The 17917-nt window shown below is 35.9% G+C and overlaps 1 protein-coding gene across 12 annotated transcripts in view; it reads right to left on the bottom strand.

Moving 5' to 3' along the window:
• FBXO38 (F-box protein 38) overlaps positions 1 to 17917 on the bottom strand; it is a 56186-nt gene that overhangs the window by 30734 nt on the left and 7535 nt on the right. For 10 of the 12 annotated variants that reach the window (XM_072824605.1, XM_072824604.1, XM_072824607.1 and 7 more), the window contains 8 exons: positions 16268 to 16458; positions 12254 to 12387; positions 9222 to 9385; positions 8853 to 9018; positions 6051 to 6188; positions 4618 to 4755; positions 2470 to 2563; positions 677 to 807 (listed from right to left, as the gene is read on the bottom strand). In XM_072824605.1, coding sequence (XP_072680706.1) covers positions 677 to 807; positions 2470 to 2563; positions 4618 to 4755; positions 6051 to 6188; positions 8853 to 9018; positions 9222 to 9385; positions 12254 to 12387; positions 16268 to 16395 — 1093 coding nt within the window. In that variant the 5' untranslated portion in view covers positions 16396 to 16458. Of the gene's footprint in view, positions 1 to 676; positions 808 to 2469; positions 2564 to 4617; positions 4756 to 6050; positions 6189 to 8852; positions 9019 to 9221; positions 9386 to 12253; positions 12388 to 15857; positions 15946 to 16267; positions 16459 to 17917 lie in introns of all 12 variants that reach the window. The other 2 variants (XM_072824603.1, XM_072824608.1) reach the window with 2 other exon arrangements.

Below are 17917 nucleotides of genomic sequence, written 5' to 3' on the forward strand. Positions count from 1 at the left end.
CAAAAATAAAAACATGCTAACGGTGGAAATGCTCTTGCATGTCTGATTAATGTCATGTGGGAAAAAAAGCTTGAATAATGAATTGACATGCATTCAAACCCAAAGGAATGAGTTCCCAATTGTAAATACATTCCAGAAAATGCTGTCAACAAGCCTTCCAACAGCAATCATCATCAAATGAATACTGACCATTATGTGCTCACACTATCTGGGAAATCCAGAACCCCCAGCGGGCTTATTATGGAAATGAAGAGCATGGACAGGGAATGGGACCTCATCTGAGAGGACCATCAAAAGCTTCAAGAAGTGTGGCAGATCAAATTCAACAAATGGAACCAAGGATGACATTCTGTGAAAAAAATGAAGCAGAATGGGAAAGAAACTTGGGCAGTAAAATGGAGACAATATCAAATGAGGTAGGATTTTTTTTTCTTTTTTGTATATTATTAATCATTATATTTTCTATAATATGCTAAGTCAGAGGCAATATGGGAAAAAAAAAATCACTGACACTTCAAGTTTAGATTAAAAGTTCCTTTTTCAAGAAGGCAGAGCCCCTGAGATTTTAAGCTGTCTTATATTCAAGAAAATATGGCACATCTCAATTCAAGTTTCAGTCTGTCAAGTAAGTTCCCTACAGTAATTCTAGGGAATAAAATGGTTGATTAAGTCTTACTCTGCAGCAAAAACTCATCTACATAGCCCAGATGAAGTGTTTCAAACTGGGGGAACTCCAGCTCTGCCATCTTTAGGGCAGAAAAGACGCCATCTTTGGTTAGGGAAGGCTGGATCCGAACTTCATGTAACCTATGAAGAAAAAGATAAACATCAGAGTAAAATAAAAGCCATCAGAGACATAGGTTCTTCCTAGCATAAGGCTCTGAAAGAAGTTCATCTTACTGAAGTGTCACAGGCAAACAACTTCCCACTCCCCTAGTAAAAAACATTAGAAATGTTTCCTTTTTAAAGGAGCATTTTGCAAAGTGTGGGCACATCTTAGGTAGTACACTGAAGTTACATTAATTAACAATAAATTATACACTAAGAATCTTATATTCTTGCTGATGCTTGCTTAAATCTGATTAAGTCAAAGTCAGAACCTGCATCTGGTACTGATTGTTCAACATCCTTTTTTATGCTAGCTGTTAAAAGTGCCATTTTATAACATCTTTAAAACAAAGATTATAGTTCTATTCCAGATAATAATACCTAAACAGTTTTATGTATATGTATATATATATATACACACACACACATTATATATATTTTTGTGTATATTTGTATATATACATATATACACATATATATTTTTTTAAAGTATTTTATTTATTTATTCGTGAGAGTCACACAGAGAGAGAGGCAGAGATATAGGCAGAGAGAGAAGCAGGTTCCATGCAGGGAGCCCGATGCCCACATCGATCTTGGGACTCCAGGATCACACCCTGGGCTGAAGGCAGGTGCTCAACCACTGAGTCATCCAGGGGTCCCTTGTTTTATTTATATTATTAAAATTATTTTAATGGAAAGGGTTTTATTTTTGAATAAATCAAAAAAAAGGTTAATTGAATTTAAATAAAATATAAAAGTAGAGATAGACTTCTGATCTGTAGGATCAAAAGAGTAAATGAGGCATAAACTGATAAAAAGATCTGTTAAAAATATAATGGTGTTACAATGTCAAGACTCAAAAAGCTGATTTATTTATTTTCTATTTTTTTTTATTTTCCATTTATTCTGCAAATATTTATTAAACAAGTTAGTCAGGGTTTGATCATGAAAACAGACACGGCTTAGAATTCCAAGTATGAGGTTTTGTGTGTGTGTGTGTGTGTGTGTTTTTAGTAGGCTCCATGCTTAGTATGGAACCCAACACAGGGTTGTTGTTTTTTTTTAAATAATAAATTAATTTTTTTTGGTGTTCAATTTGCCAACATACAGAATAACACCCAGTGCTCATCCGTCAAGTGCCCCCCTCAGTGCCCGTCATCCATTCACCCCCACCCCCCACCCTCCTCCCCTTCTACCACCCCTAGTTCGTTTCCCAGAGTTGGGAGTCTTTATGTTCTGTCTCCCTTTCTGATATTTCCTACTGATTTCTGAATAGCAAATACCGTCACAAACTAAAATAATTCCAAAAATCAGAGAAAGTTGAAAGAATGGTTCCCAAAAGTGCTGCAGACACTGGGTGCATCAGTGCTGATCTGTTGGACTTCCAGAGCGCTGACTGCTTTTCTCTGATGAGATCATACCCTTTCAGAACTTGCTGGGTCTGGAGTGCAGCTTAGCTGGTTATCAATTATAACCTAAGATTACCACTACTAAGTGATGTCCTAATGCTATTTACACAATTCCTTTGTATTTTATATCTGGCAAGGCATAATCAAACTTCATATACACATTCCCCTAATTTTTGTAAAACAGGAAAACATATAACTCTAAGACAAAAGACAACATGAAGAGGAAACATACCTACGAGCAGCAGTGATGATGAGGTAACCAAGATCTACTTCAAGAGCATTTTTGCATGCTCCCAAAACAATAGTGTGCAAATTTCTAAAACCACCTAGTTAAGGGAGAAAAGGAACAAAAACAGTAAGCATTTCTTTTGACCACAACACTTTCAGTCAAGTATTTATATGCATTTTAATGAAAATTATCTGGTTAAAAGTAAATCTAAGTTTGTTTTTCCATTCAAATTAACATTTCAAGATGAATTATAACTATTAGTCATTTCCTAAAAAGACATGAAAGCAGATACTGTCCTTCTGAAAAGACATTCTGATGGTGTCAGAAAATTACTCCAAATTTTTGAGACTTTTAAGAAAGAATTTTCAGAAAGCTAGAAGTTCATAAGGGAACTGTAAAGAGGGATCCTGGCATTTTTAAGCCAAAGTTTGAAGCTACAATCTACCATGGGGAAAAAGACCACAACTCCTTTAACTTCAACTATTTTTGTTTGTGAAACTTGTAAATACACAGCAAAAACAGTATGCAAATTATTAATGTATATAGCTCAAAGAATTTTCACAAGATTGACTTTAAACTTTCATGAATAAAATTACTGTCTTTCTTTTACTAAAAGTTTTGTTTAGGAGATTCATCCAGATTGTTGCATATAATGGTAGTTAATTCATCCTCATTGCTGTGTAATATTCCCTTACATTTTTGTCACATTTAAATTATCCATGCTGTTGTTGATAGGCATCTGGGTTGTTCCCATTTGGAGGCTATTATGAACAGTGCTACTATGAACAATTTGGGGTATGTCTCCTGCTGAACATACGTATACATTTCTGTTGGGTTTAAAGCCAGGAAGGCAACTAGTGATATGCATAAAGTCAACTTCAGCAGATACTACCAAACAATATTTCAAGTGATTATATCAACTTAGACTTACTCCCAGCAGTGTATGGAAGCCCCATTGCTCTACATCCTGGCCAATACTTTGTCTCTTTCCTATTGGTCATGCTTAGGTATAGTTATCTTAGTGCTTGCGTATCACACTGTGGTTTTTATTTTGCATTCCCCTAAAGACTAATGACATCTATCATTTCTTCATGTTTATTGGCCATTTGGTTATCCCCTTTTGTGAAGTCTTTTCTATTTAGGTTGTATCCTTGTTTTTTCTTTCTATTGGGTTGTCTGCTTTTTCTCATTAATTTTAGAAATATTTCATATACTCTAGATATAAGTTCTTCATCTGATTATCTGTATTGCAAATAGTCTCCCACTCCAAAACCTGGCTTTTCACTTTTAATCATACCTTTTGATGAATGGAAAAATCTTTTAATATAATAGTTTATCAATTTTTTCTTTATAGTAAGTGCTTTTTGGTATCCTGTTTAATAAATCTTTGCCTAACCAAGGTCAGAAAGACGTTCTTCTATGTTTTTTTTTTTTTTACAAACTTTTTGTTTTTCACAAAATTTGGGTCTCTGACTCATCTGGAATTAACTTCTGTGTACAGTATGCTGACTCCTTAAGTAAAATGTAAGGCAGAATCATTCTTAATTAAATGCTTATTTAATCTTGTGGTATTTTTGTTGCAACAAAATGTTTAACATGGAACACATTGTCACATATCATTATTTAAAATATAATTAAAGGACCTAGAGAGTAAAATATATTTTCCTTTCGAAAGCCATCTCTGAGATGGATCTAACTCGAGTGATAAATATGAAAGCACTTGATATACCTTAAAGAATCAGACAAATGTTAGACATTATCATTACTAATGCCCGAGTTCTTTTGTAGGCCCAAGATGTCCAAGTCAAAAAACATCTCTTATCACCAATGGACATTAGAAATCCCTGCTAATATTTCTTAGAAAAATTCCAAGTATAATAGATGCATGATTAACTAAGTAATAAGGATTAACAATCCAGAAAACATGCTTTAACACTCTATTTATTTTGAGAAGGTTTAGCATTGCATAAAAGAAAATGAACACTAGTCCATGCTCATGGTTATTTATTCTCTATCAAAGGCACCAGGGAGAAAGGGCAATTACTAATATGCATTTTCTTTTAAAAAGACTCACAAGAGAAGCTAAATAAAAGTGTAATAACTTTAAAAACTGATTTAAAAAGTATTCAGTAACTAAAGAAAAATGAATACCTGATCTCCAACTGTCTTCAACTACGTGCTGGATAAGACCTCCAAGGAAAGGAACTCGAACCATTTCCAAATGTTCCAAGTTTCGGGCAGAGGCTAATCCTGTTACTAAAGGGACATACTTCAAGGAGTTTGTAGGTCCTGAGGGGGTAAAAATACTTTAATGGAACAATGAAAATTGCTTTAAAGATGAATTTTCAAACCAGCATCTGAAATGAATTAACTTATAAATTCTGTGTAAAATTGACAGCCAAGTAGTTGACTCTCTATAATTTACACTTCTTAGAAATGAAAATATTAGCTTGTTAACCATGTATTTATTCAGCATAAGGATTTTTCAGTTTACACTGGAGAGATACTTAGTATTTTCTGTAAATCCTTTGAAGTCTCAATAGTTTTGAGCTCAAAATAACTAAGGGGAGAAAACTTAGTTAAAACTTTGTCCCTTCAGGACGCCTGGGTGGCTCAGTGGTTGGGCGTCTGCCTTCGGCTCAGGGCGTGATCCCGGACTCTCGGGATCGAATCCCACATTGGGCTCTTTGCATGAAGCCTGCTTCTCCTGCCTGTGTTTCTGCCTCTCTCTCTCTCTCTCTCTCTCTGTCATGAATAAATAAAATCTTTTTTTAAAAAATGTCTCTTCACTTCAATAAATAGCAGGATCATAAATACCTCTCTACAAGCAGTGTTTTATGAGGTATTGTGGAAGATCACAACATAGTAGTCTTATCATAGACCTTGCAAATGACATGGAGATAAAACTGTAATTCTAAGAATACAAAGGCATAACATACCAACTACAAAAACAGGGTCTGTTTGTAACATATAAAAAAGAAAAAAAAGAAGAGGAAGGAAGGAAGTGTGTACCTCAGGACAAGAAAACAATAATATAGTGTAAAGACAAACACTGAGGTGAAGGCTGGTAGAGCTGGAGAGGGGGCCTCACAATATAAGAAGGTACATATTGCTAAAGAGTCAGAAATAAAGACATCGACAGGGGCCCCAGCTATTCAGAACTTTAAACAGAATAGTTCCCATCTGACAATCTAGGGCAACAGACACTGAAAGTTTCTGAACAGAAAAGCAATACCATAAAAGCAGCGCTTTTTGCTTTATGAGATTACGTCTCCCTACTATTTACATGCAGGATTAGAAGACCAGAGACAAAGAAATCAGAGATCTAGTGTAACAATCCTGCAGAAAGTAAAAACTGTCTATAAAATATATGTAGAGATACTGTGATGCTTTTTCCCCCCACTAATCCCATGTCTATGGACTTTAAAACAAAAGTACATTTATTTCCACAAGGTGAATAAATTACCAAACATAAATAATAATAACGTAACATAATTCCATTTATAAGCATAGCTATTAAAGTTTGCTTTTGGATATTTTTAGAACAGCATATGTATAATTCCACCATAACTATGTACCATTACCTGCACAGTTCCTCATGACGAAAGTTCGTAAACTGATGCATAGAAAGTCTTTGAACGGCTGTGGTTTAGTAAGTCTTACCCACTTCATATAAAGATGCCTTAGCATTGGTATACAAGGAATTTCAGGAACATTCACCCCTAAAAACATATACCAAAAAACAAAAATCACGAAAAACTCTGTATTCTGCATAAGTGCAACAGTCTACTTTTCAGGTTGACAATTTACCCTTCATGGATATTTTCACCAGAACAAATTATCTAATTAAGGTCTTTCAAGTTTGGCTTATCTGAAACAGGCTTATAAAGAACAATTTAAGCAAACCATAAACACTCTACTTTGTTGTTTCTTTAGAAAAGGCATATAGAGGTGGGATTTTAAAAGTATTCCTGCATTTTACACACATGAATCTTTCTCATAACTCTACAACTCTTCCAAGATAACATACACCAAGGAGATATAAAATAAAACAGGTTACTGAAAACAAAATTATATGGAAAGAATACACAAAAGTACTATTTAACTACCAATGCCCACTGTCCCATAAGTGAGAAAGCTAAATTTCTCAGGACAAAAGCAAGCTAGCTGGCTTCCAGAGACAGAGATTAAAGTTGTTTCTACAAATGAGTGAACCTTAAGGATTTATAAACATGCGGTAGAAGCCCGTCAGCATGACTCCAAGAAAGTAAGAACCCATCATTTATTTTAGTATTTCAAAGTGATGATAGTATTTTATCCTTCCAATCTGTAAGTGACTTAACTTTAGGAGAGACCCTGTCTGGGAGAAAGGGGATGTATAGTGGAAGGAAAAACCAGGAGACACAGGAGAAAAAATAAGATAGGTAACCTATAAGTTCTAAATGGAAGGAAGCAGATCAGGGAACTTGGCCAACAGTTAAATACCACAGCTTCATGAAAAGCCAAGGAAGTGACACAAATTGAGAGAAATCCCAAGGACCCAGTGTGATGACATTTAACAAGAAGTAGTTGGCAAAATCAGTTTAATATAACTTCAAATTGAAGTTGGTAGAAGCCCTGCCAGCAAGGGCAACTAGAGAGAGCAAAGCTGGAGTACCTTCAAGACTGGTTCTTTATAAGCTGAATTCTGCAGGATGCTCCCACTATAAGGATCACTCCTTAACCCGCTCCTTCCCAAAAAGCAGTTACCATTAGCCTTGAACTACACATACACCCTGTATGGCAGCAGATGGGAAGTAAAATTGGTAAGACCAAAGGAAGAAAAGGCAGAGGCAATGAGTATAGACTAAGATTCAAGATGCAGAATTCACAAAGGTACATTTAGCATCTACCATAATGGTGGTAATTCTGATTAGGAAACTCAGAGTATCAAGAGTGAGACAGATCCACCAGACAACACAGCTCTATCCTATAGCCAATCCACATTTTGCCTCAAATCAATTCTATGAACAAAGGACACAATGATCAGTGTTCCCAGCATGTGCACTAATTTGCTATCCACGTTTATAACACCATCACAGTGTTAAACTATTGAATTAATCAAATGAATTAATGTATTTCCACAAACTTTACCAACTACTTGTATCCGCAATGAACAATGACATGAATCATGGGAAATATAAAGATAGAAAAACACTGACTTTATAGAGCTCGTGTTATAAACATCAGATATTACAGAATTCCTTTATTATCTAAAAACCCATTCTCAAACTAGATATCCAAATGCCTAATCAGAATCAATCCTTGATCTTGTAAATAAAAGGCTACTAGAGAGCGTTCGTCTTCAGCCAGAATTGTGCATATACACCCTATTTCAGACCTACTCCTTACCGTCCCTGCTGTACTCCCCACCACCAGACCTGGTTTCAGAAATTTCTGATTCTTAAGACCATCACCAGTGCCCAGAATAATGCTTACAACAGAGCAGATACTCAACAGGTATACTTTAAGTAAAATATTAATAAATAAATATTAAAAATCAGATGACAGTAAAAGGATTCCTCCTGAAAACCTTTCAATAATGTGAGCCAAAGGTGGCAAATGAAATTTGAGAAAATATCTGCCCTTATTATTTACTTAGGTGGAAATTACTGGGATATAATTTCATAGACTATTTCGATGGAGAATGTACACCGCAATCACTGCAAATAAAGTGCCTCTGCAAAAAGAGCACCCCCATTTCACATTTCTCAGGGAAAAAGAGAAGTAGTAGAAGTTTTTCATTGGCTTTGGGTGGGACATAGAGGAATTTTCTGTTGGAGAAGATACCAAGTAAACTAAGCTATCTGAGTTTTTCTTCCTCGATATTCTAGAGCTGAGCTGTGTAATCAAGTAGCCACTAGCTGCATGTGGCTGCTGGATAAATGAACCTAAGATAAAAATTCAGTTCCTCTATTTCACCAGCTGCTGTGGGAGCCATATGGGATAGTACAAACACATGATGTTTCCATCATCACAGAAAGCTGCATTGGAGAACTCTCTTCTGAAGGGTAGAACCAGGACCAAAAGGGCAGAGAAGGGCAAGAGTCTGGCTCACTGAAACAGAACAAAACAAAACAATCCCAAAACCTAACAACTTTCAAAACTACCCAAACAGTCTTCAAACGGAACAGACTAGTTGTGAGGCAGTATTTCTCTAACCCCCCTATCCCCATCTAGGACTCCTTAATGGGAAATCGAAATTTGTATACATGTCTCACAAGCACTTCTTTGGCCATCATCAATTGCAACAGTCATTTATAAAATTCTCATTATTTCCTTTCAGTGAATATTCAGTCATATGATATTTCAAGGAGTCACAAGTGACCCAAGAAACATGTACTCACCAACTAAATGTAAAGTTTGAATTTTGGCTCCTATAGGAATTTTCAGTTTATTTTCAGGAGGAATTGGAAATGCTCCGTTACGATTACGAAATTTCCCCAAAATATGAACATGTGGCATATATGTCCAAATAGATTCTACTAATTCCAAGTGAGAAGTTTCCACACCCTAGAAAATAATGCCAAGCAAGCATAAGAAAAGCTATTAATTTAGCATCCAAAGCTTCTATTTCTGTATCATAAGATGCTAAATACGCAGTGGAACTTAAAAATTTGTTATGAATGAAACCTGCATGTTAAGTGAGCATGTTCTTTCATTCTTTATTATTTCATCAACCAGTTGATATCAAATGTTCAACCAGGTACACTCACCACTAAGTTTGGGCATGCCTGCAAAGCTTCCAGAACGCCTGGAATGCTAAAAGCCTCATGGCCCCGTACCCTTCGCCTCTCAAGGTATCTAGGGTGAAGGCCATAGAGTTGTTCAACATCTGGCATCTTCTTCAATAGTGTTAGAAAACTGGAATCTGTGAAGCCTGAGAAATTCAGAAGCATTTAGAGGCAAGTTCACCTTTGTGTGCATGAAAATTTACTAGGCACTTGTAATTTTTTAAAAGTTTAACAACAACAAAAGGTTTTCTTTTTCAAGTTTTATAAGACTAACACTATGGCTGAACAAATGGCGAAACAGAAAATATACTCCTTTAGTAAAAGAGGAAACATTTCAGAAACCCCATTTATTCTGAATTAATATTTTATAGAGCTGAGGCTTTTAATTTATGATGGCTTTTTTGCTGCTGCTTTTAAGGTACAGAAATCTTTGACTAAGGGAGCACACGTCTAACCAGGTAACTTGCACCTATTACTGTATTGGTGGGTTAGGAAGGACCACCTACTTGATCAGCACCAGTCTCTTCTGAACCTCTAGGGCTCTGCAGAGCACACAACTAAACAAGGAGGGAGATGTGATCCTCACCTTCAGGAAGCTCACAGTTCTAATATAAACCCCATCGCAAACTAGGTTCTCTTAGTCTGTTTCCTAATAATTACCCTATCCTGTGTTTAACTATCACTCCCTGGACATTTCAGAGAGTTCATTCTTCTGAAAAAGACAGATGCAAGTTAGCGAAGAGAACATAAATGAGCCAAACTGAAAAGATGCTGAGCTGACAGAAAGCTATTTATCTGGGAGGCCAACTGCGTTCCATCCACCAGACAGAAATAGACAGGCAGTTACTTTCATAGCAGGGGATCTGGTGAGGTTAAGCAGGGAGACAAGTTTCATATAGTTGATACTTTATTATCTGGGTATTTTGTCTTTAATGGAGGCTATGAGAAATCCAATTGTCTGCTAACGACAAATAAAAAAATATTAACTCTCAAGAATGTAAATGAAGCCCCACATCACTATCTTACATACTAAAAGTTGTTCTATTTACACAGGGCCAGTCCAGATGATTGTGTTAACTTTAGAATCACAAAACTAAAAAGTAAGAAGAGACCTCAAAAATCACTTGGTCTAAAAAATAAAAATAAAAAAAAAATCACTTGGTCTGATTATATGAAGAGTTCTTATTATCATCTTGTAGAGTAATCTTCACTACTGAGTCATTCAATGGGATAACAATTCTGTTTTCTCATCTATTCTTACAACCCAATGAAAAAGGTAATTACCCCACTTATGAACCTAAAAAATGAACTTGAAAGAATTTAAAAGCTATGGAGTGGGAGAGCCAGAGTTCAAAACCAAGTGTGACCACTGCCAATGTTCACTTCTTTTGTCATATGCTACATGTTGCCTCTCATCAAAAAATGGATAAAGTTCAAAAAATGGATAAAGTTTCACCTTCTCTACTGAGACTGTGTGAGAATCCAAAGAGATCACATATGTAAACCATAAAGTACTACATAAAAACTTTAGTTATCATTATTACATAGAGAATCTGGTTTTAAACTCCAGGTTTAAACTACTGCCAGAGTGGCATTAGTAATCACAGTTAATGAGATCTTATTCTAGGTTAGAGACTATTTGCTTCAATCCTCTTTTATATTCACTGTAGGGATGAGAAGCTTTGGGCTCATAGGTATTTATCACCATCTGAGAGAAGTCAGCAATGTGCAGACAGATTCTTCTCTAATTTGATAAGGGGCAGATGTGTTAAGGCTATGACTGCATCACATGGGAGCTCTGCAATTCTGCCTCTTTATACAGTGCATTAATCCCAACACCAGAATTCCTGCTGGTCTAACCTCTGTTAAGGCAAATCTCAAAAAAAAAAAAAAAAAAAAAAAAAAAAAAGGCAAATCTCATCTGTGGAATGATGGTCATTTTCACACTGCCCTCATTCTTTTTTCTTTCTTGCTATATATGATCATTCTCTGGAATAAAAGGAGCCCTTTTCCCTTAGGATGTTTTCTTTGAAGTATTTGAAGACAACTGAGTTTGCCTCTCACCAAGCTGAGCTTTAGCCTCAGGTCTCTGCAATGTTCTTCACAAAAAAGTATATATACTGATAACTAATTCTGGCCAACTGGTAAGAGTTACCAGTTGACTGATGACCCTTTCAAAAGGATATAGCACCCCAAACTGTAAAATATTCCCGTATTGCAGACAGACTATCCTGTTCCACTTCACTTCTGTCAAGGCTCCCTCATCCCAACCTCATCACATTTTCAAAATATCAGGATCTGGATAACGCTGATAAAAAGTGGTTAAACAAGACATTCAAAATTGCTACATGACAGTAACTAAAAGGCACTAGTTAATAGACTGGTATTAACTGAAAAGAAGCCTTGATTGGTCCTTAATTCTAATTCTTTTCTTTCAGGTGTGCTCTCCTTAATGAAAGTCACGAACTTTCTTTTCTGGTCTCTTTACCTAAGGTCCATTTGTGTGGTTAGGCCACTAACTCTGAATTCTTCACCTAAGGCCAATGTCTTATTTAAGAATCTCTAAGACCTTGTATCGGCCTTCCAAAAGTGCTAAAGAAACGAAAGCTCAAGAAGTGCAATTTCTGTGGGCTGCTAGAGCAGCTTTACAGAAATTGATTAATATTTGTTTAACCAGAAGATGCCATTAAAGGGTACAGGGAAACTATGAAAACCTGCATCATAGAACAAAGGACACTTTGTCAAATATAATAGATATATATAGAGTTCTCCAATCATACATTTGTGGAACAGGCTGACATATGACATAGTTCCTTAAGGAAATAAGCCAGTAAAGCCTCAGGCAAAACATATTTTATCAACCCAAACCAATCAAGTAATTTAGATAAAATTCTGCCTCCCTACCAACGAAGTGACTTAGATTGCCTATCTTAAGACAAGTGATGTTTGATGGGAATATTAATTATTAGGTTCCAATAGGGCTCCAGGGTACCTTACAGGCTAGATCCACTTACCACTTGGCATGTATTCCCACCACCGCCCTGCACAGAGATCCACAACCCTCACCACTCTCAGATATAGGGTCACTGCTTCTTTTAGCTTCCTGGAAAGACATTCCATACACATGATATCCTGCAGAGGGAGGTACCTTTGTGAGAGAAAGAAACTCATATTTATCAAGTGGGTAAGTACTTCCTCTCACCAACAGGTTTTTTTTTTCTTCTTCCATGCTCCTACCCTGTCAATGAAATAAGACCTTAGCAATATTTGCAGGGTTTTAAGATTAACATACACGTAAAGCTTTCATTAAAAACCGATGAGTCAGCAATACTCAAGCATCCAAATAAACTACTGAGCTCCCTTCATAGAGTGGTTTGCAAAAACCTGCCTACTCCTTTTAAGTTTTTACAAAGAAAATCTCAAAGGGGAAAAAAAAAAAGAAAAGAAAAAGATCTCAGTGCGTATCATACCCTGATGTTAAGGTAATATGAAAAAGTTCAGAGAGAATTAGTTTGAACACGGCCAATATAATTTTATAGCTTTTACAGAATTCATCTCCTGTAGTAGCTAAAAAAATTCCTCTCTTCACTCAACACCCAGAATCTATTTTCTCCATCAACAAACATCTATACCAAGTTTATAGCATGCATTTTTTTCCTAGATCTTTTTATCTTTCAGATCACATACAAGTATTGTATAAGCATTAAGTGAGAACACCTCGTCCAAGTACAATTTCCTCTTTTCCAACTTCCCTGTTATCTCTTCCTTCCTGAAACTTTTCAACTAACCTCTACTTTTGTTGTTTCCAATAATAGCAATATATATTTTGAAAGATCAGAAAATCTCATCTCTCTTCCTGAACACCCCCTCCATGCATTCTTAGATTATTTTTTTAAAAAGGCAAAAACTGCCCTTTTTTGAGCTCACATTGTGTTACAGACACTGTACTGTAGTCACTGTTTCACAACTATACCAAGTAGGTTGTTCTTTATTTGCCCTCCCCAATCCTTTTTCTTTCTTTCTCTGTGTTCCCTACCCATCTATCAGTTGATTTTGGCCAACACATACCACAAGCTAAGGCTTTCTGTTATTCCTGTTATTCCTAGTCTCAAAGCTGAACTCTTTGGCACTTCTTATTGGCTCCCTTAACCCTATTTAAACCTCTCTAAATAGTCTTTCATTAAATGATCTTCAAATTCCAGCCAAGTATATGTATCTTGTTTCCTACTAGAACCCTCACTGATATAGCAGGTGCTATTTTACAAGTAGTGAAATCAGCTCAAAAAAGTTAACCTGCAAAAAGTCAACAGCTAGGAAAGATGAAGGAAGAGTAGGGAATGTCAACAGTTGGGTCTGACTCTAATTCCTAAAAATTAGGCTAATTCTAAAAGAAAAGTCCAAGTATGCCTGCTGAGCATTTCTCTGCTCCATTTCTGTCAACCTCTGGACCCTGTCTCTTCCCCTTCAAACTATTTAAAGAGATAAAATCAAATATAATTTTCCACAAAAAAAAGCATTATTGCTAACTTAATTTGCACTTTACTTAACTCAGATATAAATAGGATAATTTTCAGAAATTATGACTACACATTTTATAAACAATGGGAAATACTGAATTTGTTTTCTGAATCAAGTTATACACTAAAGTATTTTTTCCATATGCCTGAGTAAATTTTATACCCTTTTAAAGTACAAATAGATCAGTAATCACATGATTATCATACATATTTGCCCTCAGAAAAAGAATTGTATTTTTTCTTCATAGATACATAATTGAAGAGCAGGAGGCATTTCAAGTACATTTTTAAAAAGATGTTAACACTTGATGCCACTCCTTCCATTTGAATATTGAACTGCAAAATGTTATCATATCCACTCTCAACTTAAAATATGGTCCAATTTGTTCATAATATGTCCTCCCATTATTCAACAAATATCTAACACACATCCCTAGAAACAATTTTACCTATGCTTTCTTCCAGGGCTTTTTTTTTAAGATTTTATTTATTTATTCATAAGAGACAGAGAGAGAGGCAGAGACACAGGCAGAGGGAGAAGCAGGCTCCTAATGCAGGACTTGATCCCAGGATTCCAGAATCCTGCCCTGAGCCACAGGCAGATGCTATTCCAGGATTTTTTAACTGCTTTACGGGTTTAACAAAGTGATGCATTTAGGATTTTACCTATGCTTCCAGAATTTTTTTTTTAAGGATTTTATTTATTTATTCAAGAGAGACAGAGAGAGAGGCAGAGACATAGGCAGAGGGAGAAGCAGGCTCCAATGCAGGACTTGATCCCAGGATTCCAGAATCTTGCCCTGAGCCAAAGGCAGATGCTCAACCACTGAGCCACCCAGGCGTCCCTCTTTCAAGATTTTAACAGCTTTAAGGGTTTAACTCATTGATGCATTTAGAATTTGGTATCAGATAATGACAGATAAGAACATGCTTTTATTCCTTTCTCCAAATGGTTCTTGGGTTATGACATCATCACTGAGTAATTCACTCAGCTTTTCCTCACTGATGTGAATACCAAGTTTATCATAAGCTAGATCCCGACATACATTTGAATCCCCATATAGAGCCGACATATAACAACTGTTTTACCCAACTATCTGCTTAATTTTCCCAGGACCAAATCCTCATTTATTGTGTATTTTAGAATGTATTTGAACATCTGGTAGGATTAAGACTCTTTTTCTGAAAAAACTTTCTGAAAGATTTTGAGACTTTTTTCTGCCAAATGAACTTCAGTACCACTTTATGTTAAAAAAAATTCTGTTATTTTGGGTTTCCTATTGCCAGACAGAACTGAACTGACAAAACTATGCTGTGTCATACAACAACAAACTGTAGAAGGACTACTCCAAACTTATGTTGGAAAAGAAAAATAAAGTGCCCATGGTTCCCTAAAGTAGCTCTGCTATCTCTATTTTAAAACTTCTTTATCTGCAAATATGTAATAATTTAAAAAATGCAAAACATTTCTAAGAACTTCATATATGGAAATTTCCCCTAGGTAAATAAAATAACAGAAAATCCAAATGCTTGGAAAAGTTCATTGCAATTGTTTAAGACAAAAACTGACGACAATCCCGATGTAAGACAAGGGCAAAGTTAATTATCGTGTCTTGGTCTAGTGGTCTAGTCATTTTAGTGACTAAAATGGTAATTATGAAGATCACGGAGCAATATGAAAAATCCTAACCACTAAGGCTCACCAAGCATTTATGCTATGCAGTGTGTTGAGTGCTTTAAAACCATTATTTCATCGAATCCTTACAATACCATCGTTATCAATCACTGTCCAAGGCAAGTAAATGAGACTCATGATTTCCAAGTCAGGTCTCTAACTCCAGAGACAAAGTGTGTTAGGGCTGTTTATTTGAATGGATAATGACTGAAAGAAGAAAGCAGGGGAAACTGGAAGTGGCAGGGTTTTGTTGTTCTTTGTTTTGGTTTTTCTCTGACTGTTGTTTATAATGTAGTCTGGGCAAAAATATAATTTAAAAAAAGACTCTGAGAGGAGCTTTACCACAGAACAACTTTAATGTGTGTGTTGCATATAGTAACAATGGGTATGGTATTATTTCACGAAACTTTGATTGCAATCACTTACATATATGTGCATATGAAGAAAATGTTTCCCACTGTGGGTTGTAGTCAAAAAAGTCAGAAACACTGCCTTATGTTGTACACACATGGTACTGTAATAACAAAAGTCAACAAATCAGTCAATAAGAGTTCCAAGAAGCCTGGAATGTTAATGCAGTCTAGAGAATGAATATCCAATAGTGCTTACTGCAACGAAAGTAGTATTCTCTATCTTCACTGTTTGTGCTGTCCTACACAGTAGCCACAGGTCATATAAGCTTGTGTAATTGGGGAACTGGATTCTCACTTTCATTTCACTTGAATTTAAATGCCACAGGTAGCTAGTGACTACCATACTAGACAGTGCAGCTCTAGCATTTGCTCCTACTTATTACACATTCTAGGGGGGTAAAAGTCAACCACACAAAATCTTACCTAAAAATATGGCAGAGCACTTCATGTGAAAGTTGATTCATATAGTCCTTTGTTTCATCGGATATTGTTTCCTCAGCAATTTCATTATTCATGAGACACGTTTTAACACTTTTCTTTCGTGGACCCATTGCTGTGTTATCTCCAGTATCAAAGAGCAAATCTTCCCTCTTGATTACTTGAATTCAAAGCCGCTGAAAACAAGCAGAGACTAGAGTAGACTAAAGCACATCAACTTAAGACTCAGAAGTTATTCCCAGAAAACCTAGTTTCGTAAACAATGTTTATTTTATAAGAAAAGTACAAACCACCTTCAAATTAATAAAAACGTTACCAAGAATGCACAGAATATCTTTTTCTGAAGAGCAGTAGAGAATATAAAAATGCATTACTTAGAATGAGAAAAAAAACAAAAACAAAAACAACCCAAGAAATCAGGAGTTTTGTATTCTATTTTATATTCTGTTTCTTCCTAGCTAATTCACCCAATTTCCCCAAGCACCAATCTCTTCACCTGTAAGGTAAGAGATGGTTAAACTAGGTTAACAAAACCCCTTCCAGTTCTGGAACTCTTGATTCTAGGTCTGCCCCTCACACAAAGGCAGAAGAGGAACGTTGAATTCCAGTCCTGTATCTGCCAAACTACTTCTATGAACTTGAGTCACCCTTTAAATTCTTTATTTTCCTACCTTTAAAGTGAGGGGATTAGACCCTACCCAGACCCCTTTATAAATCTGATAAAAATTAGACTTCCCACTCAAAAACTAAATACTATTTATATACAATTTCAGATAGAGAATAAAACCACCCTTTTCCCTCTCCCGTAAACATTAAGTAGCAAAGGTTACTTCACTTTTGTGTCAAATGTATGTTTTGTCTGTTTTTTTTTTGTTTTGTTTTGTTTTTTGTTTTTTGTTTTGTCTGTTTTTAAAATAAGCTTTGGTGATGAAGGAAGAGAGGGGAGGAGGGAGAAAAAGGAAGGGAAGGAGGGCAGAAGGAGAATTAAAAGTCAGATGAGCAAACACCCAGAGGGTTTTGTTTTATTTTGTTGATCAGGTTAAGAGGGAATCCTGTAAAAACACTGTCCGTTAAATAACATTATCAACTATCACTGGTAAAATTCTCAAAAATGAGCTGGACTCAAACGCAGAGAACTCTTGATCAGAGCTTAAATTTCATAATTCTGCAGTGATGCACAGGAGTGCAGTTCCAAATCAGTACATCTCTAGAATAGTATTTGCTCCATTTCATGTACCATCTTTTCCTTTTTCCTAATTACAAGCCTTTACTATAAAAACTTTGTAAAGTGGAGTACATGCTTCTATTTTCCTACAAAGTGGACTCAATAAAAGCTTAACCTTTTCTTCATGACCTCAGGTTATCAGTATGAATATCCATTATATTCTGTGATACCTCTCCTCAGGGACTACGGAAGTCTGTGGAGTTCTTGGGGATCCTCTGCTTTATCCATAAAGGGAAGCAAACTACATGTCTAAGTGAATCGTCAGATTTCCTGTGCCTGTATGTGTTCTGGTCTCTTCTCTCTCTTCCCTCACTTGTAACCTCTCTTAGTAAGTAATTTGCTGAATAACTGTTTACCATACCATACTGCACAATGAAACCAGAAAAATCTTTTTAAACCAGCCCTTTGAT

This window comes from Canis lupus, chromosome 4 (assembly GCF_048164855.1).
Source record: "Canis lupus baileyi chromosome 4, mCanLup2.hap1, whole genome shotgun sequence".
Taxonomy (NCBI): Eukaryota; Metazoa; Chordata; class Mammalia; order Carnivora; family Canidae; genus Canis; species Canis lupus.